The 27,391-nt window shown below is 42.3% G+C and overlaps 1 protein-coding gene across 1 annotated transcript in view; it reads right to left on the reverse strand.

Annotated features, from left to right (window-relative positions):
- The window catches only part of LOC142572680 (sorting nexin-13-like), a 70,434-nt gene extending 43,814 nt beyond the window's left edge, over positions 1 to 26,620 (reverse strand). Inside the window, exons 1-12 of the mRNA XM_075681971.1 lie at positions 26,493 to 26,620; positions 24,637 to 24,749; positions 21,599 to 21,707; positions 19,793 to 19,882; positions 19,507 to 19,628; positions 17,169 to 17,284; positions 13,426 to 13,536; positions 12,763 to 12,851; positions 10,512 to 10,595; positions 6,511 to 6,652; positions 5,349 to 5,464; positions 4,749 to 4,848 (exon numbers count right to left, since the gene is read on the reverse strand). Of these exons, the coding sequence (XP_075538086.1) occupies positions 4,749 to 4,848; positions 5,349 to 5,464; positions 6,511 to 6,652; positions 10,512 to 10,595; positions 12,763 to 12,851; positions 13,426 to 13,536; positions 17,169 to 17,284; positions 19,507 to 19,628; positions 19,793 to 19,882; positions 21,599 to 21,707; positions 24,637 to 24,749 (1,192 nt within the window). The 5' untranslated portion in view covers positions 26,493 to 26,620. The remainder of the gene's footprint in view (positions 1 to 4,748; positions 4,849 to 5,348; positions 5,465 to 6,510; positions 6,653 to 10,511; positions 10,596 to 12,762; positions 12,852 to 13,425; positions 13,537 to 17,168; positions 17,285 to 19,506; positions 19,629 to 19,792; positions 19,883 to 21,598; positions 21,708 to 24,636; positions 24,750 to 26,492) is intronic.
- Between the last annotated feature and the right edge of the window lie 771 nt (positions 26,621 to 27,391).

The raw sequence follows: 27,391 nt of genomic DNA on the forward strand, positions 1-27,391 counted from the left end.
CCAATCTTGGACATCTTCAAAAGCGTCATCATGGAAACTTTCTGGGATCTTGGGGTTCTGCAGCGTCACCTGTGATGGAGTTGCAGTGGCCATGGCGGAAATCGGTAGACGCGTTCTTGCAGGGTCCTGCAAAGGGTTGAACTCGGGCGTCAGGCCTAACAGGCGGCGACTGTAGCAGTGAACAGGAGTTTGGACGAACGCAGGTGAGTCCGCGTTCAATGTATGGCTCTGCGAAGGGGTGCCGATCATGAGGCAATCCTACCCAGCACCTCCACCAGTGTCACAGCCTAGTATGAGACGGGAAAGCCGGTGTCGAGGATGTGTAAAAGCACTTTATGAGAGCAGTCAACGCGACGTCGTTGTGGTCTCTATTTTTCTACTCGCGCGCTACTTCAGCGGCGTTCTCATCGCCTGGCACATACCCGCGGCGACCATATAGGGTGTGGCAATATTTGTAATTGCCTGTATGCACCTTATCTTAGCCAATAATAAACAGGGGCAACGACTTTCTGATTTGCCCTTGTATTTGAGATGATCAGAGCATCAGCTGCAAATACCACAGTTAAAACACACTTTAATACAATAAATTTTATCATGACAATTCTACAGTTGCAAATTTACTTCCAGAGAGGTAAAGAAGAAAAGAAGACAAACAATGCGCTGTATATGACACCTTTAGCAACTTGCAAATAAAAAAAAGTGGCTTCTCTGCATTTTCATGCTGCCTATGTCCTTCACGTTTAAAAAAATAGAGTACTACTGCAACATTCCACGCAGGTGAATGGTGGTATAGTCTGCAGCGTAGACAGCCATTGCACTCTGATAAAAAAAGTACAGGAAGGCTAGAATAATACTGTGCCCCTGACGCCAGTAGTGGCAGGGTGGTGGTAGCAACAAACCTCTGAGATGCCATGCTTTTAAAGGAGGTGTACGCAGGGATGTGCATATTCCACTTAAGGGCCCCCTCAAAGGGTCTGGCCATTTTGAGCCGCCAAAGAGCAAGCATACAATGTGTGCTGACGATCGTGCCTGCAAAGTATTACATCTCTTTGCGCCGCTAAAACAGCTTAAATTTCAAACCAAATGCCATTTGCCCTTCCCCTCGCAGGGCTGAACTTCCAGCTGGATAATCGACGTCAATCACACATGTGTGCCTACATACAAGGCAGTGCTGGGACGTCACTCACAGTGACATGTGACATTAAGAATTATTTAAGGAAACACCAGTTACCATATTTACTTGCATAATGATCCCACTCACGTAACGACCGCACCCTGAACTTGCCGCAGCGATATGTTGTGCGCCAAGCCTAGCTAATGATGATTGCGCTTGCCATCTGTCGAATGCTGTTGAATGCTACGCAAACCACTCTTCAAGACATACCAAGTGGTCTGCATGCACCAAACAGATTCTGAAGCAGATGCCCCATTTCATTCCTTTCATCACTTTCCGCACTTCCATGAAAAAAGAAAAGCTGCAACCAAACTTGCCTTGGCTCTATAATAGTTGTGGTGAACAACAACAAAAAAGGCGCCTTTCGATTCCTCTCGTCTGCACTCGTGGGCACGCAACAAATTGCGAGCGGCAATGATAGTAGCCACACTGATACATTAGAAGTGGACCCTGTTCATAAGCCGATGCTTGTAATACAGCTATTTGCCCACTCTTAGCGGAAATGCACCGTATTAGGATAGTACTGAAGATAAATGCTACAGTTTTCGCAGCATGCCCGTCATGTGATTCTATGTCACTGGCAGCTAAGCGCGCCCATCTCTGTTTCTGTCCACTCAAAGTGGACATGGCTATGTTATTGTCACAAGCTTGCCAATATTAATCATATTATTCATTACTAATATGGAAGAAACTGTTTCACTGCATGTAATGTACTCATGAGAAGAAAAAAAGCTGCGTTCGGTGCGTTCGGTTTGCTCTGCCGGCCGCCATTTTTATTTTGGTGTCCCCAACAAAACAAAACAAGAATGTTGTTGGCGCCAACATTTTTTGTTCGCGCCAACAAACAAGCAGCTGCCTGTTTGTTGACTTGTTGTCATCCCGCAGCAAATGTGGGATGAAAAAAAAATGTTGTTCTTCTTGCAGAAAATTTAACCCACGTAATGATCGCACCCCTGAATTTGCGTCAATTTTTTTTACAAGAAAGTGTGATCATTATGTGAGTAAATATGGTATTTGTTTTATGTGTTGCTTCAACTGACGAATTAACGGTTAGAGAAATAATAAGCATACAAGTTGAATGTCTGAGTGTCTTCGTTTTACTTCGTATCATAGCAAGAGAGATGCACTTCCATTTTGCTTGCTTGTTCTCATGTCGTGCAGTCGCGCGCACTGAGAGCGAAACTACTATGTCATTTTCTGCCGTGTTCCAGCGCTGCTATCATGCTCTTTCATGCTCTTGCGACTGCTTCAGTGCTCGTGATTGTGGTACTGACTTATACCTCTAACCAGGTGTTTTCATGTAGAGCACGCAAAATCGTCCACTGCGTGAAACAAGACAAACGCAACTGCTTGCATGTGAGACCATCACGGGAAGTATGCCACCCAGCAAAAACGCGATAGGGAAAGAAAGAGAGAAGGAGATAGAAAAAGAAAGCGGCGCCCGTGATGTATTCGTCTCACAATCCTCTGGCTCCAGTATGAGAGAAAGCAGAGAAGGAATTTCACTTCTGGAGGCTAGACGGGGCAAGCGGAGAGCGTGTGTATGTTAGCGGTGACACTTGCCTCCTGAAACCACGGGTTCGCGGCACTAGAAATGCTTCTATCTCTGCTATTAATGAGCTGATTTGAAAAATTCTTGCGGCAGAACACTCCTTAGAGGGTACTTCTATCACATAACCTGAATTCGCTATGCGGCCTGGTGAGGGGCCCTTTAAATGCTTAAAAAAGATTGTCGAGCTCGCCACTACACTTGTCTTGCTCAAATTTCACAGAAAAGTCATACTCCGAAGTATACCATCATTTAATGTAGTAATTGGCACAGTTAATTGGCAGGTTTCTAAGAAAAAAAAAAAAGCAAAGTTGCATTTGTTTAAGGCGACCCAAGCTGCTGCCGACACAGCGCTGGCATCAACTTGTTTTGCCACCTGCCGGCAGCTGCAGGAAACAGCTGTTCAGGGAGGCTTGCCGTATGTTGCTCAAGTATGCACGTCCCTGTACGATGGGCAGATGATGGCCAAGAGCCTTTAGAGCTTTAATCTGTCTTACAACAGCCCTCTCTTTCACTGCCTTCCATTTATATTGAAGGTTAACATCTGACAAACTCGTAGCTGCTTTCCACATGCTCAATTTATCAAGAACATGCACACTTATGTCCATGCTGAGTTGCATGGTTTCACTCCACCTGCCAAGATTTTAATATGCACTACGCTGATACTGATGACGCTATCACCATCGACATTCAGCATGCTATGAATGCACTATGTGCTGTTCCCAGTTGTTCAATCTTTTTAACGCTTTCCCTACTATGGGGAAAATAGCCATTCTTTTTTGTAGGCTAGGCTAGATTTATTTTTTCTGAAGAAACTATTGCACTCAAAGTTTTATGCAATACAGAAAAGCAAAGCAGAATGAATCCACTTTTCAGGCATACAACATTTACTAATGAGATTTATGTAATAAAAAAATATGAATTGCCAAGACAAAACTGTAAAAAATAATGCTATAATCTTTTGAAAAAAAAAAAAAATGTCTCGCAATTTAATAGCCACTGTCTGGGATGAAATGAAAAGTTTCTCTTGAAATGTACTTGCAGTACAAAAATTTACACAGAAGTACCCAGTTGGGCATGCCGCACAGCAATGCAGCTCCTCAATGTGAAATGTAGGAAAACCATTGCAAGTCTTGCAGTAAACTCTGGTTTTCGGCTAGGTTTTGCTGTCGTAACCTTTCTTGCAGTTTGGTATGTCTTCATGTTACCTGACTAATGCTGAATGGCTTCACTTGGTGGAGGAGCATGAACTAGCACTTTATCCTCAAGGTCTGGGTTCATTTCCATCATTGTTGCTCTCAGAATCAAACTCGGATGAAAAGGCAGCATCCTCTGACCCAAAGCTGCTTAAGCCGTCGACAAAAGTCACTTGCAGAAGCAGCACAATTGCAAGATCTGCAATGTTTCGGAGCACTCATGTCGCTTTTGGAAACAGCCGTTATTGCTTTCAGCTTTGAAGAGTGCGCGCACATCTTTGGAGCCCATTCTAACATGGACGCGATGTGAGAAAAAAAAATAACTCCATAAAAACAAAAGTTTAGCTCTCCTACTATACGTCACATGATGCAGTGTGTTTGTGAGCACTGTGGAAAGTCTTGAAAACAGCATTCGATACCATCTTCAGTGGGCTAACAATGCCCAATGGGTGCGGCAGCGACTGAGGTAAGTGTATACAGGCATGTCCTGATGACGCAATCGGTTAAATGCCAGTCTTAAAAACTGAGAAGACCCAGGTTTCATTTGGATGATAAGCCTTTGTTTACTATAATTTGATATATATACTACTCCCATTGCGATATTAACATTGCTGTTTAAACACCAACACAAATACTTCCGGCAGGCAGGATATTACGTTGATTTCAAGAAGTGGGCTTCTCCCAACATCTTTTCTTATAGCAGGAAAGCCAGATGCAAATTAATTTGCAACATCCAGACATTTGAAAGTGCACTGCATAACAGGACATGACCTACAAGATGTAAACAAGTTGGGGCAGAAAGCCATTCATGACCTGCGACAGGACTTACCCATGAAATATGATAATGCAATGTTGTTTGCCAGAACAACATCGAATGGCAGTTGGAATAACTCAACTCCTGGAGCCGTCAGCTTCTTCCAGTCAATTTGCTAAGCAGAAATAAAAGAAAACACCAGCCTTTGTCATGCAGATTAAACTTTTTCTGATAAATTTTCATGGATAGCCATGCACAGATTCACACAGTGACACTCAGGTTATTGTTATAAGGCGCTTTAGTCAAAAGGACGAACAACTCTGACTGCCAGCTAAACAATTGAACTAAATTGTCCTTAAAGGCATGCTTTCTTTTTTAAATACAGATCACAACCTCAAAGTCTTAAGGCTCAGTGCAATAAAGCAGAGATAAATGCTAAATGAAAAACACTTCAGGTATGCTAAACGACTAACTGCAATTTTGTTTTTTGTAATCTGTATTCGACAAATGCAAAGGCTGAAGAGGATGTAATCAGCCTATATTATGGTTATTTGTTCACTGAGTAAGTAATGCTACCACTGCAGGAGTTCTCAACAGCACTTGTTAATTCTGGTTATTTATTGGACATTCATGACAAGGCACAACTATGAAAAGAGGTTTCAGGTCAACACTCACGGAAGGTAGACCAGTGGAATCTGTGTCAAGGCTTCCATCATAGAGACGCTGAAGCCTGTTCTCCACAACCTTTTTCACATAATGCAGGCTGTTCAGTTGCTTTTTGATCACAGTATCTGTTCAAATGGTGAAAATTCTGTCAGCAAATGACAAAAGCCATTCTTATCAAAGACTGATGCTGTTATAAGGTATGCTGACACAGGCATGGGTAGATGAAAGCGGCAATCTGAATCCACTTCCTCTTATGTAAGGAATGTTAACACATGTAAGTAAAAATAAACATGCGCAAAACCAACCATATTGTATAATTTTTTCACACTACTAGCACTCTTGCCAAGAGAGTAACAACAACAAAGCAAAAGAAATTATGGGGTTTTACGTGACAGAACCACTTTCTGATTATGAGGCACGCCGTAGTGGAGGAGTCCGGACATTTCGACCACCTGGCATTCTTTAACGTGCACCTAAATCTAAGTACTCAGGCGTTCTTGCATTTCGCCCCCATCGAAACGCGGCCGCCATGGCCGGGATTTGATCCAGCAGCCCAACACCATAGCCACTGAGCACCCATAGCGGGTAACAATAACAAAGAGCTAACAGTTATGCTACTCATAGAAGGTCCCACAATTAATGGCATTTGAACACATAGCCCCACTGAAAAACAAAGCCAAATTAGTTTATCAAAGCAACAAAACATTCCCAGCACAATTAATACAAGCAACCTAAATTACTAATAGTATTTAAGGTGGCACAGGATATGTGCTACAAGAAAGAGTACGCAATGTTAAACTACCTCACAGAAAAGTTTCACTGACCTATAGTTCATTGTCATACAATTTATAACCTTGTTTGGAAAAAAAAATTTCTACAATGATCGGACAATAAATTTAAACATCACTTCATCATGGAGCTCCGCAGCGAGGACGAGAAACGGCACCCTCCACCGCAATGTTACGCGAAGGACGAGTCAGTAAGACGAGCAACTATTTACAGGTTATATTTACAACAGTGGTTGCAGCGCTGACTGGTTAGATTCACAGCGCGCGTCCAGTTCATTCTTCCTCCTCTTTTCTCGAAGGATAGCACACACACGCCTCATTCAGACAATCAAATATCACACTCGTGTAGCAATATTTTATCATAATGACTACTCGCTACTTACCATCATTACCTCCAGTGTCTTTTGAGCGCTGAACAGCAATTTCCTGGAGGACGATTTCTTTGACGGCTTCCAGCTCACTTATGTTGTCAGTGCACTTCAATACAGTCAGGAACTCATCACTTGTGGGAATGTTGTTAGAGCACTGAATTCAGCAAAAGAGAGGAAAATGGAAGATTATATAGGGACCTAAATTTTCTGAACTTTTTTTATCGTTTGGGAATAGAAAACGATAAGTTGTCCATTGCAGTATACTTACTAAGGCTTTATCAGTATACTGCAATGGACAACTTTTCATTTTTTATTCCCAAACGATAAAAAGGCTTTATCTAAGGCTTTATTAGGCTTTATTAGGCTTTGTTAAGGCTTTATCAAGTTTAGTGTCATCATGCTCATCTGTGATTTGTATCAAAAATCTAAGTTGCTCTCTAATCTAAGCCACACCAATCTGCAGTTGCTTTGAGCACAGTCCAACTCACTTATAACAATATTCAAGCGCCAAGAAAACCCAACTGCTATAACCGATAATTATTATAACCATGTTGCAAGGAAAAAGCAGAGGGGATGAATATTTCACATTTTAATTAGACGGACAGAAGTGCAGCCGAACCCATTTAATAGCATTACTGGTTTTAACAATACTCGGATGTAACAATTAGCGGCTGCTGCACTTTGAAGTTTCGTGTTTTCTATGGTACAATAAACCGCTTACTACAATGTTCCCGAGAGGCATTATTGGCTATAACAATTAAATCTGGCTACCGGGTGTTTGCGCTGAAAAGCAAAGGAATGTGATGTCATGAAAAAAAAAAGAAACACGGACATGCACGCACGCACGCACACGCACGCATGCAGCTTCGCCACACCTGCCTTTGTGGCGGGCATGCCACATGGCACGCCTTCGTCTCTCTTCCAACACTCAAACGTTGGCGAGAGGGTGAAAGGGAGACGGGACAGGAGCATGCAAGGCCGGCAATGAGGCTGTGCGGAACAAGTAAGGGTGTGACAAAGCGCCTCGCTTATTTTTTCTTCTCAAGGGTTCTGCCCCCTTTTTCCTTTTGGTGCACACATCTAGTAGCCGGATTTAATTGTTATAACCGAGAACGCAGCATGGGTGCATTGTAGTAATTTGTTTAGACTACCATAAACAACATACAAAAGTTTATGCATTGGCTACTTACTGTTATATCTAATATATTATTAAAACTGGTATAGTTATAATTGGGTTCGACTGTACCTGTGTTCATGTTGCCTAAATGCTTGTCCAAGATTCATCGCCGCTGTAAAGCACTAATCACAGCAGTAAATAATAGTATAGCACAGGTTGACTTCTTTTAACATATACTGTTGTTATGGTGAAGCTGCATTCTATGTTTGATATTTTAAGTAGGTATTAATAAAAAAAGTGATCCCTAATGAGGCAACTCCAAGGTAAATGGATACAAAAGCAATTTTAACGAAAGAAAAGTTACACACCTGTCTAGCAAACAAAACAACTAATACCCCTGTTACACAGGTGACCTTCACCGCGGTTAACGTAACCGTGGTTATCGCTAAGCGCGGTTAACGCAGTTGCAAGGCAGGTGAAACTGCGCTTAGGCCGCTGACCACAGTTGACCGCCAACCGAGCTTGGCAACCTCGGTTTAGTGTAATCGACGTTTCGGAAACAAGCAAAATGGCGGAAGGCACTTTTCCCGAGTGAAGCGCTGGCGCTTCCCAGATATCTCCCCAAAAGCACATCATTTGGCGTGACACAACAACTGAGGCATTGATATGCGTTTGGGAGGATAATCTGGCCGCTCTGCGCTCAAGTAGTTGAAACACGTGCCTCTACACAGAGATGATGGCTACGTACAAATTTCAAAATTTAAGAACAGCGCAATCAAACTGGACAAGTGAGACAAACACAAACGCTGTGTGTTTGTGTGCGTCTCATTTTCTTGTCCAATTTGATGGCGCTGCTTTTAAGTTATAACTTCAGTATCTTTAACATGTACATTTTTGTGATATAACTTGTGCAATGTGAAATTGCACTGTACATACATTAACACCTGAAATCACTGCCGTTTCTTCCTTTCTTATTCTTTTTTTTTGTGTAAATGCAAGCCTATAGTTCCAAAGAGCATTCGCATAAAGTTGTACTCCCTTTAATTATGTAACCAATGTTTGTTAGTTGAAACATTAATTTGTTTATTAAGAATATTTTTTTTACCTTTTCGTTCAGTGGACTTAATTTTATTTTATATTTACCCATTGGTAACCCTTCATTCTGACTTTTTATATAGTTGTATGCCCACCTGGCATGTTCACAAGTGAGAGCAGGAGCATCGAAAATAAATAACCTGCACGTGCAAAACCTAGTCTTAAGACATTAAAACTCTCAAATATGATAATTGTTTTCTTGAAAGATAACATCTTTATACTACTGTAATCAAATGTCGAAGAAAAATTATTAAAAATGAAGCCTGTATGCAAGAGATCACGTGACGCATCATCAGACCATTAACCGTGATCGGTATAGCCCGTGTAACTCTGGCGGGCTACGGTTCGCGTTAACGACGGTTGAGCGAGTTAACCACGGTTAAGCTGCTCGTGTAACTAGGATACAATACAGTGAACTTGAAAGATGCACTAACTAGACTAATATGCAGTAGACTTCCGTTAATTTGACTTCGGTTAACTTGATCCTGATCGAAGGTCCTGGCCAATGCCCATGCATTTCTATGGGCTCAAGCTTTCGTTATTTTGATCCTAAAATGGGCCTGTGCCGGATCATTTGAACTTGACCAGACCTCACACACGTTCATGACCCTGATGTTGATGTCAACAGTGTCCCCTTTTGCGGCAGCACCTGCCTTGGCAGATGCTGCCTATCTTGGCTTATTTCCTCGGGCAGGGCTATTTCTGGCCTGCCTGAGGAAAATTTTCCAAGGAATAACCATAGCTTGCAATGCCTGATTACAGTATTTACCTTTTCTTACCACGTGGCCTTTTTCTTAAAAAGAAATTTGAGCCGCAAGTTGCCTGCACTGTGCAATCGGATACGAAACCAAAACGACCTTTGCGGCATTCATATGCTTTACCGATTAATATGGCTGTACTACAGCGAAGGTAATATTAAAAATCGCGTGGCAAAGCTGACTTTAGAAAAGCGGCTGCTATGTCCAACACATATTTTTCGTGCTAAAAAATTGGGTGCCTGTTAAATTTCTATTTTGTTTATGAGCTTCAATATCATCTTTGTATTGTCTACTTTGGACACATAGCAGGTGGGTGCGCATTTGATTGGGGGCGTGCTAGAATTGGGCAGATACTGCCAAATGAATCAGTGGTGTGCTCCGATGTTTTTTTCTACATCTTGTTTAATTTGACCTGCCACATAAAGCAACCAATTTGTCGGTCCCATCAGGGTCGAATTAAGTCGACTGTATCATGTACACTGCTTCAAGTCAGTTTGGAAACAAAAATAAAAGGCCACCAACGGCACTGCCAACCTTAACTGTTTCCCTGACTTGACTTCGGTCTTGTTCTCACTGCTATGACTTTTCACTATGATTACCCTTGTTGCTATAGTAACTTTATGGCTTAAAGCCAGGCAGGGCAACAAGTTCTACTGTTGATGCTGCTACAGGGTTCTGCTTTCTTGGCCCCTTGTATTTTGCGGAAGTTTCTATCTCAACAAGAAATGGGACATTTTGAAGTGAAACAGTTGTAAGAAATGTGTTATTTACTCATTAAGGCTATTGCATTGCTTACAGAAGCTGTTTCTTGGCAAAAGCGACTGTGCAAAACATTTCTAAATACTTATGGTTGGCACGGTACACTTTCTTAGACCAGCACCAGCCAAATGACAAGAACCAGTAGTAATGATCGTTGTGGCAGCAGTGGCTGTGGTGAAGAACACCACTGCTGCCTAGTTTTATGCTTTCCCGCGAGAACAGCTTAAAAGAAAGAAAAGAAGGTCACACATGCTTGCGCCCTACAGAGAAAGCATGCCACTTACCATCCAGACAATGCTTTGATTTACATAGTCAGGGTCTGAGACAAGGTCTACCACAGGCAGCAGCACTGTGTTCACAAGAAGCTCCTGGAAGAAAAGTGCAGATAAGCACTAGCACAGGTAGGAAAGTAAGGTAAGCGTGAATACCACTTAACAAAGCATACTGCATTTGGTCACATACAACAGACACTCACATAGTGAATACTGCTTCCAGATTGGCAACTGAAAATAATAATGCTTTTTTTTTGTCACCCTCTATGTCGGTAATCAAGAATCGGAACCTTTTACCCTGCCACACAATAATCGCAGCCACCAATGCAGTACTGAAAGCTGCTGTCTGTGTGGCTAAATAATGGTTATAATGGCAGACACAACCAATGCCATTCGTTTCTACCTAAAAGCAAAATTGTTTTATTTATGGGCACATTTTGATCAAACTTGCATCGCTCATGTAAATTTACATGCCGATTTCAAGTATGCAATTGATTTTTTATTGCAACAGGAGGTTTCTAAAATGTTAAGAAATTTATGCTTCTTGTGTTGGCTAGTTTAGAGGTTAGCTCTTCATGAAATGATGGTTTTTATGAAGGAGAATGGCATATCAAAATGGTCTCAAAGGAGCAGAGTTTGAAGTGCTGATAGAATGAATGTTCTAGGCTGATTTGGGCGAAAGTTATATGTCCCCCTTTTTGAAGTAATAACCTACAGTAACACCCAGGAAAAATGATTGCTTTTTGAAAATTATTGTAACTATATGTGTTCATATCGTAGGCCTAGTTCATTCTTCTTGTCAATCTATCTGTCAAAAAAAAAGAAAAAGATATGCGATAGAATAAGTAAACCAAAAGATATTGTCACTCCAAAACTGCGGCACCGTCAGAAATGCTGTTTTGAGAACACAACGAAATAAAACGGGTGTCGTGCATGTTCGCAACAGCACACCCTACTACACCACACAGCACCACGCCATACTGTGGTCTGGTCCATACACTGGTCCACATGGACGCAATAGTTTCCTGTCACAGAGAGAAGCTCATTGCAAGTCTCGTCTATGTCAAACAGCCTTTTGTATTGCACCGGACGCTACCAGTTTGAACGCTGCTAGAGACTATAGGCGCTGCTGCTACACCAGATGCGCCGGACCACTGGCATTGAAAAGAGCACAGGCAACTCTGTCTCAGCGCCAAAATATGACGATCAAGCGTATAGTGCCCTGTATCTGCCTTTTGAACGTCGCCTACTGGAAATGACAAATAAAACTTCAGTGCACTAAAAGTTACAGCTTGAATGAGATTGTGAACAAACATTTGGAAGAACTTGGAAGCAATATTTCTGTGACTTGTTTGGGAAGTAACTAGTGTATGTAATGCGGTCTTGACTGGTTTCCAGGATGCTCTCGCTTAAGTGCCCGGATAATGGCTCTGGCTTTTGGCTCAAGGTCACTTGAAGGTTGCCAACAATGGGAGCTAAAAGCATTTCATGCTTTAAAGATTTCACGACGTGTTCATAATTATGGCAAAGGCCAAATTGATCAAGGACGATACAGGGGCCCATCCAAGCAAAGATAAATGCTCTACACCAATCTGGAGCAAAGAAACACAAAAAGATTTCTGGGCTAAATTAAGGTCCTAAAGAGCAGTATGTCCCCTAAACAACTGTAATTAACATTGTGCAATTTGGCAAAATGCATGAAATTGTGATAGATTTGGGAAGGTGGGTCACCGAGAAAGAGATATAACAGCCTTTCCATTCCTGCTGTTGCCTCCGACATTGTAGTACCACAACTGCGATCTCTAAGCTCACTTACATGGTCCACCTCGATTTGGAACAGCACTGCTGCCCGACTCTGTAAAATTGGGTTTGTGTAAATGCGAGAGGGTTCAATGAGGATGACCTTGCCGGGCTTGACAAATACGGATCTGTTAAGTTGACATAAAAAAAACCTAAAGCTGCTAAATTTCATGTGGTGTGAGCAATTCTGTGTGCATGACATTACGAACCTGAAATGGAAATCTCAACATGCTTTACCAGAAGTATTGCTGCGGCACTACTGCCATGCCTCACATAAAGTTCAGAGTGTGCTTTGCTAACTCACAGCTGCCATGTGTAGAGTGCAAGGAAATTCCAGTTTCACGTGGCTTCTACAAAATTTCTGTGAGCAGTCATACACCAACCTGCAGACACATACCAACCTGTCAAATATGCTTGAGTTTCCAGTCGGCGAAATGATACAAAGCAACTGCTGTTAACTTACTCGTAGGAATATCCTCATGACTTTGTTTTGGAAGTCTTCCGGTGGCAAAACCAAGTAAAGAAGCACTTCTCCGACTTGTTGGAGGTACTCTGAAATGTTGGGCGGCAGATATGTTCAGAGAGCTTACGCAAAACTTGGCAAGAGACTTAAAAGCTTGAAAAACATCAAAGCCTCTTTAATTTTTTTTTTTACTGAACCACTGCAACATGCAGGAAGCTCACATATTTAATACAAAAAAAAAAAGACATTTTCGTTTCTTTTTTTAATGTATGAGGAAATTTTTGCACACTCAACTGTGAATGTGACAGCTATAAAACAGACCTTTCCTATTTTAACTCGTGTCATGGCAATTAGATGCAACATAAATGAGGTTGCTGTAACTGCTTATTCTGAATAAGCAAGCTGAGAAACAGACATATGCACTTCATGGAACATTGGCTATGCTATCACAACCGCCTTCAATTGCGTTAAAAACAATATGCATTTAGAAAACAGCAATTTCCAGTAAATGAGACATTAGAGTGTGCTGTAGTTGGTATACAATGATAACCCCGAAGAGTCATTTCTTTCACTTTGATGGAAAGAAATGTACTGCTGGAGTTGTAGGAGCTTAATTACACAGTTGTATATGCACTTTACTACGCAAACGCAATTTATCCTCACCCATTTCCCGCTCTTTTGAAATGCAGACTAGATCACGGCACATGCTACGCTCCATGGTGGTTTCTAAGCTGAAGAACAATGTAAGCAAATCTGGGGTTTTTCCTCCGAAATCTGGAAATATAGCAAGGAAGAGAGAAAAATAAATGCAGATGAATTAAGGCATACCATAACAAGGTGTTTTGGATATAAAGTAGGAGCTCCCAAGACTGAGCTCCGATAAAATGCACAGCTCTGCAGCTGGCACTTTTGCATGTTGGATACAGCTTCTAACTTGACAGAAACACCGAACTGAATTAGCATATACGGTAAGAGCCAGCAGAAGACATGGATGATATTTTGTTTCTGAGTGTATGCTAAAACTTAAAAAAACGAACTAAAAATTTAAATGCCTATACTAATTTGCAAGTACTACATATTTCCAAATTACATGCAGTAGTAAAACCGCTGCAGTTTCATTTAAGATAAAAAAAAAAAAAGAAATTACAGGACTGTTTTCAGAGCTGGTTCTCCATGTTTGCTTTGGTTTAGCAGTTTTGTTTTCATACAGAGAAAAACCTGTGATTGGAAGCATCCTTTCACAGATGGCATTGTCAGGGGTAGAAGAAACATCTGGGAGCCTCTGATCAAAACGAACAGTGAGGATCTTTTATGTGCACTCAAACTTTAGTGTGCAGATGCCAAGACATGGCTGCCACAGTGAGGTTAAAACTAACAACCTCAACCAGCAAAGTTTAGAAGTGTACAGATATAGTCAGTGCCTTATGCAAACGAGTCCACATAACAGACCTGCTTAATTATTCTTTAGGCTGTCGAATTTCTGACTCCGGCATTACGATTGTCATACTGGCTCTTGGATGATAAAAGATGGCTAGACAAATTAAGGTGAGAGGCCACACAAGCAAAATACTCTTTTAAATCAGAAGCCAGTATTGAAATAACTTTCTTTTTCCTGATGTCACCATGATGTCACCTTTGACAAGCAGTTTCAGGATGAACTACACCAAATGGCCAAATAGGAAGTAGCATCAGATAACAGTGGCTGGTTGCACCGACCCTACATCACTATGGCAGATGGCAACCAGACCAGTGGTTGTATGAAAGGATTACAGTACTAAACTCAACCTGTTATCTTACTGAAACTGCTGCATTACAAATGCACTGAGTTAAACTATCATAGAGGTGGTACATTGTGTGAGGAACCAAGTGCAAGAGCACTACAGGCTTCAATGCATCGCAATATAATCAGGGTGTCTACCAAGTTGACATTTCCAAATTCCTAGAGTTTTCCAGGTTTTCCCTGAGTGCCTTTGCAATATTCCCTGAGTGACACAGAACTATGTTCTATGTCAAGAGTGGCTGAAGCCATATCGCCCGATGCTGTCACTCTCTAGTAAGCATGCGAAAACATTAAAAAAAAAAAACCGACTTAGTCCAATTTGAATACTAAAGAGTAGTGTTTATGTTATTCAAAAAGAGAATAGAAGGAATAGGTTAGTAAAATGCACAGCAAATAAAATGTCTTCGAAAAACTTTGCAAATAGAGTCGGACATTCTCAAATACGAATAAAAGGAGATGAATACAGAAGCAAATATTTTTGAATATTAGCTATTTCTATCAAATGATAGCAAGTTCAGCGGTATGAGGCCCGAACGTCGTCACAATTGAGATTCTCTCTCAACAGCTCGTAAGTCAACCTCAACTGTCCTGACATAGTCTCAGCCTGCACACGACGCCTCAGCGTTGTGTTTCATTGCTTTAAAGAGTTTCTTTTCATTTGGATGAGGGACACCTGCATCTCGGCATCAGCCAACACTGTTTTTTCAGCTCAAGCTCCTTCAAAACGGCGGCAGCACGCTTCCTTTCCCGTTCATTCCTCAGTGCATAGGTCCTTTTTGTTCTTGTCCTCCTTCCACCACTCGTTCACCCCACAGACCACTTAAAGCATCTTCTTGGTCAGTTGCACAGTCCACATCCAATTTTTGAACTTCCTGGGGCCGTGAAAACGTCAGAAAAATCGGCCAGTTGGAAAAAATGAATGCATGTCATTTACTGCCCTTAAGGGCTCAATCCACCACAGGCACATTCGAAAACGCTCTGAATGCCTGCTAGTACACCTATTAGGCATATCGGTGCTCATACTGTGACAGGAAATACCGGGTGCATGCGTGTGTAATTAAGGAATACATACTGTGTCCCATGGAAATAGCCCCTTCCCACGCTTGTTATGCTTCACTGCAATACTTTTGCGTACGCTTCACTAATGCTATCTTCGGCTGGTCGTTTCTGAGCACTCTGGAGCGCTCTTGCGAGCGGCGTTGCCTTCGGCTGGTTGAAAGAGGGTGCGTGCCATGTGTTCGGCTGGTTCTTCTCGATTGCTCTCCTCTATCTTGGAGCGCTCTGAGGCGCTCCGAGCCCTGTCGTCGGAGCAGTCATCGAGATTGAAACGTCATCGCAGCACCGCTGCCGTTGGCGACGGCCCACCGTAACCTCGGCAACCTAGGCCACTGCATGCTGGCGTCTTGACGAACGTTCGTCCCGCCGGCACGTCCGCCGGTTTTTCCGGCAGCGCCGGGAGCTTTGGATAGGCGAAACATTGGACGTTGGCAGTAGTCACGTGGTTTCGCATCAGCGATTTCCTCCTCCGAGAGCGAGTCGCACATTCGGCTTGTGCGCTTGTCCCCTATCTTTGAGCTCGGGAAACGACTGATCTACCCGACTCTGCTTCGGGGCATACAGGCGACCAGTCGAAGATACCATAAGTAACATTTGTGTACTGAGGCGAAGCTGACTTTTGGGAACCGGCATTATGCAACACACTGTGCTTTCCAAGCTTCTAAGCCAACTGCTAGGACCACAAAGGCGGAGTCTGTGCCATTGCTGACAGAAGCGAATTCTTTCAATAAAAAACACGGCATCCATCGGCAAGAAACTTCATAGCGAACGCCAAAGCAGCTAGGCCTAGCGTTGCCGCCATGGTGGCTCCGGCTGCCAGCTGATCTGCGTGCGATAGAGCCGGTTTCAGGCGGCAAGGTAATCAAAATGGCAGCGGTGGTGGCTTTGATTAACGCCGTTTCGGACCTGCGGTCACGGCAACACCTCCGGAAAATCGGACAGCGAAGAGTTCTTACGTACGAAATTTAAAACATTCTGATACATTGACTCTATGGGGTACGTCGTGGTGGCGCAAAGCCGTCCAAATTATCGGGAATCCAGGAAGTCGGTCGTTGTCTGTACACTGGCAATTCCTCCAGCTGACGGCAGGACGTCAAAGACGATTCATTACGATTCCTGTCTGTTACTCGAGCCAGCATTACCTCGACTTTCAATCCTTTCAATAAAATTACAGCCAATTTTCCGTGTTAGAAGCACAAATTCCCTGAGTTTTCCCTGAGTCTTTCCAGACTGCTCAAAATCCCTCAGAATTCCCGGTTGGTAGACACCCTGATAATGCAAACAATTTGTAACTTTCATCGTAGGTGAGAAAGAACTTTGTTTCACTTTACACATTTTTCCTTGGTGGCTTACAATCAAAGTAAAACTCCTGACCTTTCCATTTCTAGGTTTCGTCTTGTATTTGAAGACAGCTTAGAATCAAGCAGGCACAAAGAGAGGAGTCTTCCCATCCCCATAAACACCTCCGAAACACAACATAGCTATGCATGCTCTAGTATGAATGAAGCCTTTATGAAACATGCATTCCTGTTCGGTTTAAATAGGCAAAGAAACGGGGGTGCCTTCTTACCATCATCTTTCTTGACCTTGAGCCTGGTCTGCGCTTGGCGAAATAGGCGCAGATGGGATGCAAAATCATCGACTAGTTGAATGGTGAGGTACTGGACCCAATCCACCCCTTTGGCCCTGCGAACAACGCAACCAACTCAAGTCAGGTGTGGTTTACTAAAAGAACATGCTTGGCAGAAACCTGCAAGTGTCAATGTCAAAAAAGTAAATAGAAAGGGAATAGATAATGACAGCAAATCTGCATTCAGTACACAATCGAGCATCATTAGGCTCCACTTAATACTTTGCATCTCAAAGGTAACCTGCCTTTAGATTCCCTCTTCATTTTCTGTCAAGGTCCATCACTTTGATTCCTGCACCAAGAACATGCTTTACAAAAACATGTTTCTGGACAAAAATTTGCATCCTTCTGGGATTTCCTGGCTGACCCCCTTGATAAGTAGGGCTATCAAAATAAAAAAGCATTGGCCAAGATGAAATGGCCCCAAAGAGTTCTGTATGATACAAAAGGAGCTTGAGTCATAAACAGTGGCATGCAGAAAGAAAAAGCTTTTTAGAAGTGGAAAAGACAAAAAAAGCTCAAATAATCGTAACTCTATACTGCGTCTGTGATGATGTTGCACAATAAAAAGAGCACTCAATGCTCTAAAAATGACGGATTTTAATTATCACAAAAAGCTGAGCAAGTTGTTAAGGCTTTCATGCTTAAAACCAGTGCGAAACGACGCAGATAAATAAAGCGCAACATGTGCACACAACATGAGCGTTGAACTGGGCTCATTTTATATGCGATCCTTTTTCTTTTGTCTGCGTCCTTTTGTGACAGAGACACCTTTGTGACACTGACAGAAAACTTCTGTCTTGTTTATAGTTATTTAGTGGATAGATGTAGACCCAGTAATTCTCTGGAGCCTCAAGTTCTTGAGAGCATAACAAATAATTCATTATGCTACCTTCTATTGCGACCAATTCAAAGCAAATGCCAAGTGCAACCTGGGTTCAGATGTGAATATGGAGACACGAAGAAGTAGTTTAACGACTGGAAAATGTAGAGAGGTCGGCCGGAAAATTGAGCATCTGGCCTGCTACTCCACGTAAGGGAAGGGGAAGAAGGGAAGAAAAAGGGTCACAATGGGGGATGATAATGGGAGGAACGAGGTGAAGGACACATTGCATAACTGGTATCACAAGCGTGAGACCAGGCCTGTGTTGCCTAAGAAACGTGAAAGAGAATGCATTGTTTCTATCGTCTGCCAACTCTGTGGCCAAGCACCTAGCAAGAGATCCTCCGACAGTGGTTTATTGTGTAAATGTCTCAAGGTATCTGCCATTGTCAGTCTTTCGCGCGCATACTCAGGGCACACCATGAGCACATGGTCTATAGTCTCTACAGTGCCACACACTGAACAGTCCGGGGAATAAGGATACACATCACTGAATCCTAATGTGGCAGTCTCATCGTACAAGACACCACTGAAGTGTACATACAAACTATGACTGCGCTGCTGAAAGCAGAGCCCATCCAGTGCCTGATGGGACAAGTGAGGAGAGTGGGTTCCCCCGAATTTCGAAGCCAATTAGCCAATTAGCAGCTTTCCACGACATGCCACAGTGGGCTGACTGGTGCGCTCTTGAGTTATTTGCGATACGCCCCACGACCACTACTGCTACTTTCAGTGACACGAATAGTCTCCTTTGTCATGTGGAAAGCTGTGCTGCATTTGGCTCGTTCTGAATGAGCTGCATAAAAAGGTGCTGCAATGGTTTCTGGTGCTCTCAAGTAATTAAGGCAACACACTGTAATTATGGAGTCGACAGCTACCTAATGCAAAAAAGGCAAGATATGAAATTTTGACCACTAGCTAACAATCTTTTACCATAGAAAAACTGACATGTATAGTTTTCAACAATTCACACTGAAAACAAAATTCATTTGCTTGTTACAGAGAAAAAATTTAAGTGACAGCTGTAAACTGCATTTGGAATCGACGGATTTCTTAAAATTCATCTGAATTTTTTTTTCTCGGAAACCAATTCTGGGCAGAGTGTTAAATAAAAGATATAACAGAAAACAACATAAATTCACCTTGTGAACATGTGCAGCACAGTTTAAGTCAGCCATGTGAAAAGGGCTCTAATTCATAAGAATAACTTAAAAGCAATTATAATTTTTAAGAAGGGCTTTGCAAAAGCCATGCCTGTTATGACATCTGACATCAAAACTGAGAATATGTGCCACGTTTTGACACCGCAAGTTCCAACACTACACCAGACAAAGACAGGAGCGTAGCATTTAAAATGAATTACAAAGAAAACCTCTTGAGCTAAATGCACATTACCTCATTGACAGATTAACAATCACTTGGTGAACAAGATCTCGGATGTGGTCCGTGAAAGCCTCATCATTAGAGAGGTCAAGATACCAGTTGTATACGTAGTCCCGCAGAATGTAGTTCAAAACCTAGAAAGAAAACAGCAAACACAATGTCACATGAATTTCTGCTTGCACAGATTTGGTAATATACTTTAGTGTACCGGTTAGTCAAGCAGATACTCCACACTTTATAAGAAATGTTTGTAACATAAAGCAAGTGAAAAATTGAAACAAAATGCTGGAATTCGTACCTCTGATAATGGGTCATCTATGGTTGGGTGCCCGGTCAAATACCGTACATAGCGAGTCTTTTTCGGTGGCTTTAGAATGGCGGTTGTAATCTAAATGAGAAAGTTCAGAATAAGTATCTACTGAGCAGCATTAAAGAAATCACAAGGGTAAACAGTACATACAACCCAGCACCGAAAAATCAACAAATAAAACGTCTTCAAACTGTATTTAGGACTCTAAAGGAACGCCAAGAAAGCCTGTAAATGTTCAGAGTAATTTTTACATCCTAACACCCCATCTGTGCTATATATTGTTTTCAACACCCTGGGATCTTTTTGACTGCACAGAAATAATTCTGGCAAGCAGCCGATAATGACATGTTGCTCATGCTGCGTGGAAATGTGATTGGTATCGCTGAGTTTCCTACAAAAATTGCTAGAAAAAACTCTGGTGCCGCGATCGTGAAGCTACCATGGGAATTATAGGTAGTACGCGGATTTGTCCCATCTACATACTTTTGACTTCAGATGTTCTGGTGCCTTTATTTGTCGCTCATCTTTCTCAATTTTCAAGCGATCATCGTTTCCCAAACCCAACAAGGCAATAGCTCTTTGCACGCACGTAAAATCATTGTGAATTGCTGTATTTGTAACGCAATATCTTGTTGAAAATGATCAATTTGAAAGGCCAAAAAACCATACGAAGCCAGAAGGACGAAATGTGGGCAAATCCATGTATTGTCCATCATCCCCGTGACAGCCAAACTGACATACTTGCACTTCCTGTAGACAATGGCACCGGAGTTCCCTCTAGTAACTTTTGTAGAAAACTCTATGGCCAGCATGGCGAGAAATGAAAGCTCACAACCTCATGCTTTGAACCAGACCGTCACAGCCATGGAGCTGCTGCAGCTATTACAACTTCTGTCATACTATGCAGTAGTTTCACTTTGGGCATGCAATGCTTCTATAAAAAGCAAGCAAGACAAAACAAGAGGCACATATCTTTTAGTTGTAAAACAATGCACAATGGCTTGACAGTGACGAGACCTGGTTTCAAGCACTTTACCAGCCACTTCATTGTCAAGGACTTCCATCAATGCATAACAGCTCGAACTCAAAGCGCTGTGTTGTGGAAAGCCCTTCAGCAAGTTGCTGATGTAGCACTGGCTGGAGACCCCTTAAATCATCCCTGCCTGTATGAGCCCACACTGTAGGCATGGTTGGCTTGAAATGCTATGGCCTCTTTTCTATTCAACCATACCAAAACAGACAGTTGTGACCACAGGTAACCTTAACCCTTTATGGATCAGTTGCTACAGGCAACACACCAGAAATCAATTTTTTTTCTTGCAGAGTTTTGGTATTGAGTACAAAGTCTCTGATTAAATGTCTTTGGCCAACACTCTATGACAGGCAGCAAGCACCATTTATTGGTTTAGAGCAGTAGCACAAGACGGTGTTCACAATACTACAATCAGAGCAAAAGTGTCAATGAGAAAATTGTAGACCATCCTAAAGAATTTCTGATCCAGCGTTCTGTTGCTCAGTACGTGCTACATAAAATTTTTTTCCAAGCCTGAAAGAAAGGCCGTGAAATAGAAAAAGAGTGCCATGCATCTAGTCATGGAGCACTTTTACTGATGTTTATAGTGCACCAAAATTGTGATCCGATGAAGCAGATTAACATTCCTTTTTCTCTTAGCATCCCTTCAAATGTGTGCAGTGAAGGTGACATGCACAAATTTTCTCCAGTCAAGCTTAACCACATATAGCCTAAGCAAGAGCACTTACGGAAATGTTCAGAATAGCAAACCATCAGCTTACTTGAGGAAGGCCTTTGATGCTGTGGTTTTCAGGAATGTGTGGTGAAGCAGGGTCATAGGATGGCTCTAGCTGTTGCTGATACTCCATCAGGTAGCCCATAAATATGATGCTTAAAAATGAACAAAGCAATGTATGTAATGATCTTTGGTGAAGCTAGGACGACGACGAATTCTCAGAGCAGTTAGGAGTATCCCTTGCGTCAACCCAAAAGCCTTTAACTAAGCATGGAGGCCAGAACAAACAAGCTAATGTTACGTACCACAGTTGCATGACAATACTGTGCTTCTAAGTGAAACATGATCCCAAAACATTATGAACACAATTATAGCAACAACAGGGACACAACTGGGCTCTAAAAAGCCACCAATGGTACTAAAGTGGCTTTTCTTCCATAATGGTAACTCAAAGGCAAGTAGGGCGATTATATTAATATATTGGCATCTGACAGCATAGCCTTCTGCAACAACACTGAAAAATTGAAAGGGAAGCAGAACAAAAAGAATAAAAGACTTTGTTAGCCCACCACCATTAAAATGCAGCTGCAGAGGCAAGCGTCCAAGAGTCATAACCATAGAGCCATGGCAGCTGGTACGAGGTCAAACCTTGCACACATGACCGTTATTTAGGCACATTTGACTATAGGTAGTGGAGCAATGTGAAACCCTTAGAGTTTTGCCTATGTTAGCAGCTTCTACAACAAATAATGTTTCTTGAACATGAATCTGAGGACGAGCTGATCATGATCACACTTCCTGTGGCAAGTTTTAACAGTTTCAAATCACAGCCTTCAAAGTTCTTCCAGACTGATTTTTGTGACTTGGCAGCTTTATGCGTGCACCAAAACTTCAGTACAAGGGTATTTTTGCGACTGCCCCACCAGATTGCAAATGCAATGGCAGAAAAGTGAACCACCAGCAATGCTATCAGCGACACAATGCCGCAGCCATTGAGATCCTCTGCACTATGTAAGCACATAAGACGTCTTGCAAGCAATAAAAACTATAAGCTGTAATAAGCTGTAATAATTATAAGCAGTATTATAAGCTGTAAATACTAATGGCCAATCGTGGTAACAGATGCAAATAGTGTTAATGCATCTGCAAGATGCACTCCCCTAAGATGGCTTTCGACGCTGTTCTCACTGTATGCACACAGCCTGCTGCCAGTTTCTGACCAAGCAAACTTCTAGCTTTCCCTACATTTTGAAAACTCCTAGTAAGCACAGTTGCCCTCCTAAGCTAAAGTGTCTAGTGAATATGGCAAGAACTGTTCTGTGCACCAAGTTTAAGGGCATTTAGACCCTTTTGAAGATGTTACAGACTGGGATCAACTTTGTGTGGGAAAATAAGAACCTGTAACATGTATATCATAAGAAGCCAACAAACATCGACACCAAGGACAACATAGGGGAAATTACTTGTGCTTAATAAATGAAAATAAAGAAGCAATAAATAAATGGAAATGAAAGTGGATGAAAAAACAACTTGCCGCAGGTGGGGAATGATCCCACAGCCTTCGGATTCCGCATGCGATGCTCTCGGTTAACCCCCTTTCTTCTCATTTATTACATAACAAAGGTCTTGAATCTTGCAATACTGATGCCTTCAGGTAGCATGTGTGGGTTTAGTGACCGGTTGGCTTCACCCAAAATAATCACATTCTCATAATGCCTGTGGCAGAAAGGATGCTCCACATCCGCCGCCAAGGTCTGCGAGTGGTGGCGCTAACACTTCCAAGATTCTGCTAGGAAACATAAATACCCAAGAAAGTGGATGGGGAAACGGTGCCGTGGTAGCTCAATTGATAGAGCATCGCACGCGGAATGCGAAGGTTGTGGGACCATTCCCCACCTGCGGCAAGTTGTTTTTCATCCACTTTCATTTCCATTTATTTATCGTTTCTTTATTTTCATTTATTAAGCCCAAGTAATTTCCCATATGTTGTCCTTGGTGTCAGTGTTTGTTGGCTTCTTATGATACGACTAATAAAAATCGGGCCCCTCGATTAACCCCCTTTCTTCTCGTCTGTGACATGTATAGTGATTTAAACACAGCACTACCCTAGCTCCTGTGCTTTCCCTGCACTAGGTGACTTTGTCCCAGATATCCTGTCAATATAATCAATAAAATGAGCCAGTCCACACTCCAACAAGCTGTCAGATGTAGTACATGTGGAGGCATGCATCAAATTTAAGGGAAATTGTGAACAGGCAGAGAGACCGAGAGAGAAAACGAAAACAGAATAGTGTAATTTTTTGAATAAATTACTTAACACCGAGGAAAAAGAGACTTCACACATTTTTGCAATGACAGTTCTGTCACTGAGCTTTAAGTCTACCTATTTATGCTATTAGTGGAATAGCCATCCTCTACAACAAAAATGACTTTTATTTTATTTGTTAAATGTTATATGAGTTATCTTTCTAACATGCAAAAGTGGACATTTATTTATTTGATTTATTTAGATTACTACATAATTCTTTTTTCACCTTAATATATACATATATATTAATTTTACATACATTCCTAAACAAAGGAATGAATGGGTTATTCTGTAGTGCATTGCCAACTATACAGCGATTCTTCATTTATAGGGGTGCCAGATTTATGCATGACACAGTGGTGATGCGAGGGGCTCCCTTGTGGCAAAAGTGAAAACAGAACTGCTGGTCAAAACAAGACACTGGTAAACTTGAATGTGTTCATCGACTTGCTCTTCACAGTGGTGTTTAAGTCATTAAGCCTACAGAACTGCAAAGTTTCCATGCCACGTTAACACACTGTCATGCAGTGCATGAGCTATGGCAGTACAGGAATTTTGTTTTCTTTTAGCATCCTACAACCAGCAACTGCATCCTGTGAATGCTCTCATGTCACTGCGGGACAAGACCCCACAAGGCACAACAAACTTGCTGGTGCATGGAGCACAACGAACATAAACTGTATGGTATGTGCAAGTGCTACTCCCCGAACAGTCAAATTACGAGTTGCACTGCTTGTGCCATTGAGACACACCGTTATGTGAGAGTGGATACTCACCCTAAAATGGTTATGAAAATGCAGAGCGGTAGTAAAAGGCAGGCCCAAAATCCAAATGATGACCAGAAAAGAACTATGGCCAACCCCACCCAGCCTAAGGCTCCCAGCGACATCTGGAACACAAGCACATTATTTGTTAATCTTGAATTCATCTCATACCTAGGAGAGCAGTCTAATCGAAAAAAAAAAAAAGCTTAAATCTTACACAACAAAATTACTAGATGGCTCGTGCTAGTGTAAATATGGCAATAATGTTTCTTCTTCTTGGTAGCACAAGCATGGAGAAGAAGAAAAGGGGTTAGGTGAGTCAAGTGAAGCACTCTGTGCACGTTCAGTGACTTTGTCAAATTAAACCTGAAGGGTGTTGACTGCCACATAAAATACAAAGTAGAGAGGAGCATACAAAACCACTTCACAAAAGCAAGCAGACATATTGACTAAATTGGCCCTATTATAAAATAAATCCTAACTAGAATAATTGAGGATGCAAAAATGGTACTGCTCACTTAATTCTGTAACAGATTATCACAGACTGTAAATAAATGTGTCAAGTATACATGATACTACAGATTATAGACACTATACTACAGATTCCACAGAAAGAAAGTAGAGATGGTAGGATGATACTTTGTGCATTTTCTAGTGATTCATCATAATTACAGTGATTAAATATCAATTTACTTAATATCATCATATCGACTTCTTGTAGGTAACTCATGTCTTCTTTTTTTTTTTTTCGTAGAAAGAACCGGATCACCGACTCAAAGCTTATGCACAAGTCAATTATTGGCTGCACACATTACGAGCAAGGAAAAACAATTCCTTCAGCATCGCTGACGGGAAGCGCAGCACGCAAACATTCCGCCGAACGTGGCAGTGCTTTTATTAAAGAGATTGTGTCTAGCAAGACCTGCCAGCTGGAGTGAAATGCAGCCACGCTGAGTAAGCAGAGGGCTCAACTTACCCGCAGCTTAATGCCCGTTTTTCTTGGAACTACTGGAAATACCTGGCAGAAACATGTCGCGTACTCAGGAGTACATCGTGACCGAATTACTTACAGTTCTTTTCTCTTTTAATATCGCTAGCTACCTCCACCGCTGGCTTTCAAAAAATCACATTTCACCGGAGCTGAAAATAATTTCTCGAACAGGGGAAGTTCATTATTAGAGTCGGACTGTGACGTTACGGTGTTGCGCACATTCGAAACCTACTGCCGAGGCAGCTTCGGATGCCGCATTCATAAGATTTAATGCTACCACATGTAAAAGAAACCGCTATGAAAGCGTTGCGGAGGTAGCACGGAACAAAGTTAACGAGCGGTACAATTGAACGACAGCGCTGGGAGGATTTCACGGCCAGCGTCGATCAAATAGCACGAAACCGCATACGCAATGAATGAAAGACAGGCGGCGAAAAGACGAACGCGCACTGGTAACACCTAAGAGTCAGAGTGTCTCCTGATCTGTAAGCTTCACAGCCTTGGCAAAATGTGCGTCAAGGAATAATCCATTGTCAAGACACTGATTTAAAGCAGCAAAACATAACAAAGTTCGTTTATAATCGAAAGAAGACACCAAATGGGTGATACGCTTCGATTTATTACTACCGTGCCAGATCTTTTGACGCAGTGCCGCAACATACAAAGTGTACTCACAAGCACACCACTTTATGTCAGCAATGACGCCACTCATTTCGCTAATGACGGCGAAATGCCGGAAAGCAAGGGAAACCTATTCCGTAACGGGGCGGTAAAAGAGCGACGTAGAAAACCGTAATGAGTGCAGCGGCCGGTCATGAATTGACGCAAGGATTCCATGCAGTCAGCCACAGTATGTATAGCCTGTGCGTCTACTTACATTTAGCGTCGCTCGACCTACGTTCCGAAACTCATGAGATTGTTTTCTTCCCGGTAAACCTAGAGGAAAAACGTCATAGTTGACGGCCGATATGGAACGCACCACCACACAAGGTCAGCCATGTTGGGTTGACGAATGCGCAAATTCCCCGTAAAGTGGCGCCCGGCGCCCTTGGCGCGCTCGCGCCATCTATTGGGTATCTGAACAACTGCTACGGCGCGAGCGCGGCTTCCGAAGTTTAGAAGCGCATGCAATTAACAATCTCGGGGGCCACGACTCAAGTTTTGAGCGGTTAGCGACTCAGCTGGCGGATAATTCGAACGTTTGTTATAGAAGGTGTTCTAGCTACGGCATATTTGAATGCAGGAAGTTTATCTTAAAACAAACATGACGGCCGAAGCACTCAAGGTGCAACAGTGGTCTGGTGCACTTGTTGAACGTCGAAACTATAGTACTGCATTGGCAGAGAAATCCCATTAGTGCACTCAGAGTCTAGGGCATGTAGTATTAGACGCATTGTGCTTTTTACAGCGAAGCTGTTTATGGCTAGGATTCAGTGCATTTTGCGTGTCCGTCAACAAATCTGTAAAAGCAAAATCTATTAACATTAGCAATGGCTCGTGCCACCGCTTGCGCGTTCCTAAACTGCCCTGCCTTCTGCGAAGGCGCTAACGGCACTGTCCCACCATCTATGGTCCCACTGCCAGTCGGTGCGGTGATTTCGGTCTCAAATCAATATACGCGAAATGAAAACACGAATGTATATAACGAATGTATAACACGAATGAACGCGGACGTATCAAAGTAAATGTCAGAGAGTACCTTTCGTCGCGATGACCAGCGATCAAGACAATAAATGTGTTCGTACCTTTGGTCAAAATTCTGTCACCTCTTTGTAC

The sequence above is a fragment of the Dermacentor variabilis genome, chromosome 2, assembly GCF_050947875.1.
Source record: "Dermacentor variabilis isolate Ectoservices chromosome 2, ASM5094787v1, whole genome shotgun sequence".
Lineage (NCBI taxonomy): Eukaryota > Metazoa > Arthropoda > Arachnida > Ixodida > Ixodidae > Dermacentor > Dermacentor variabilis.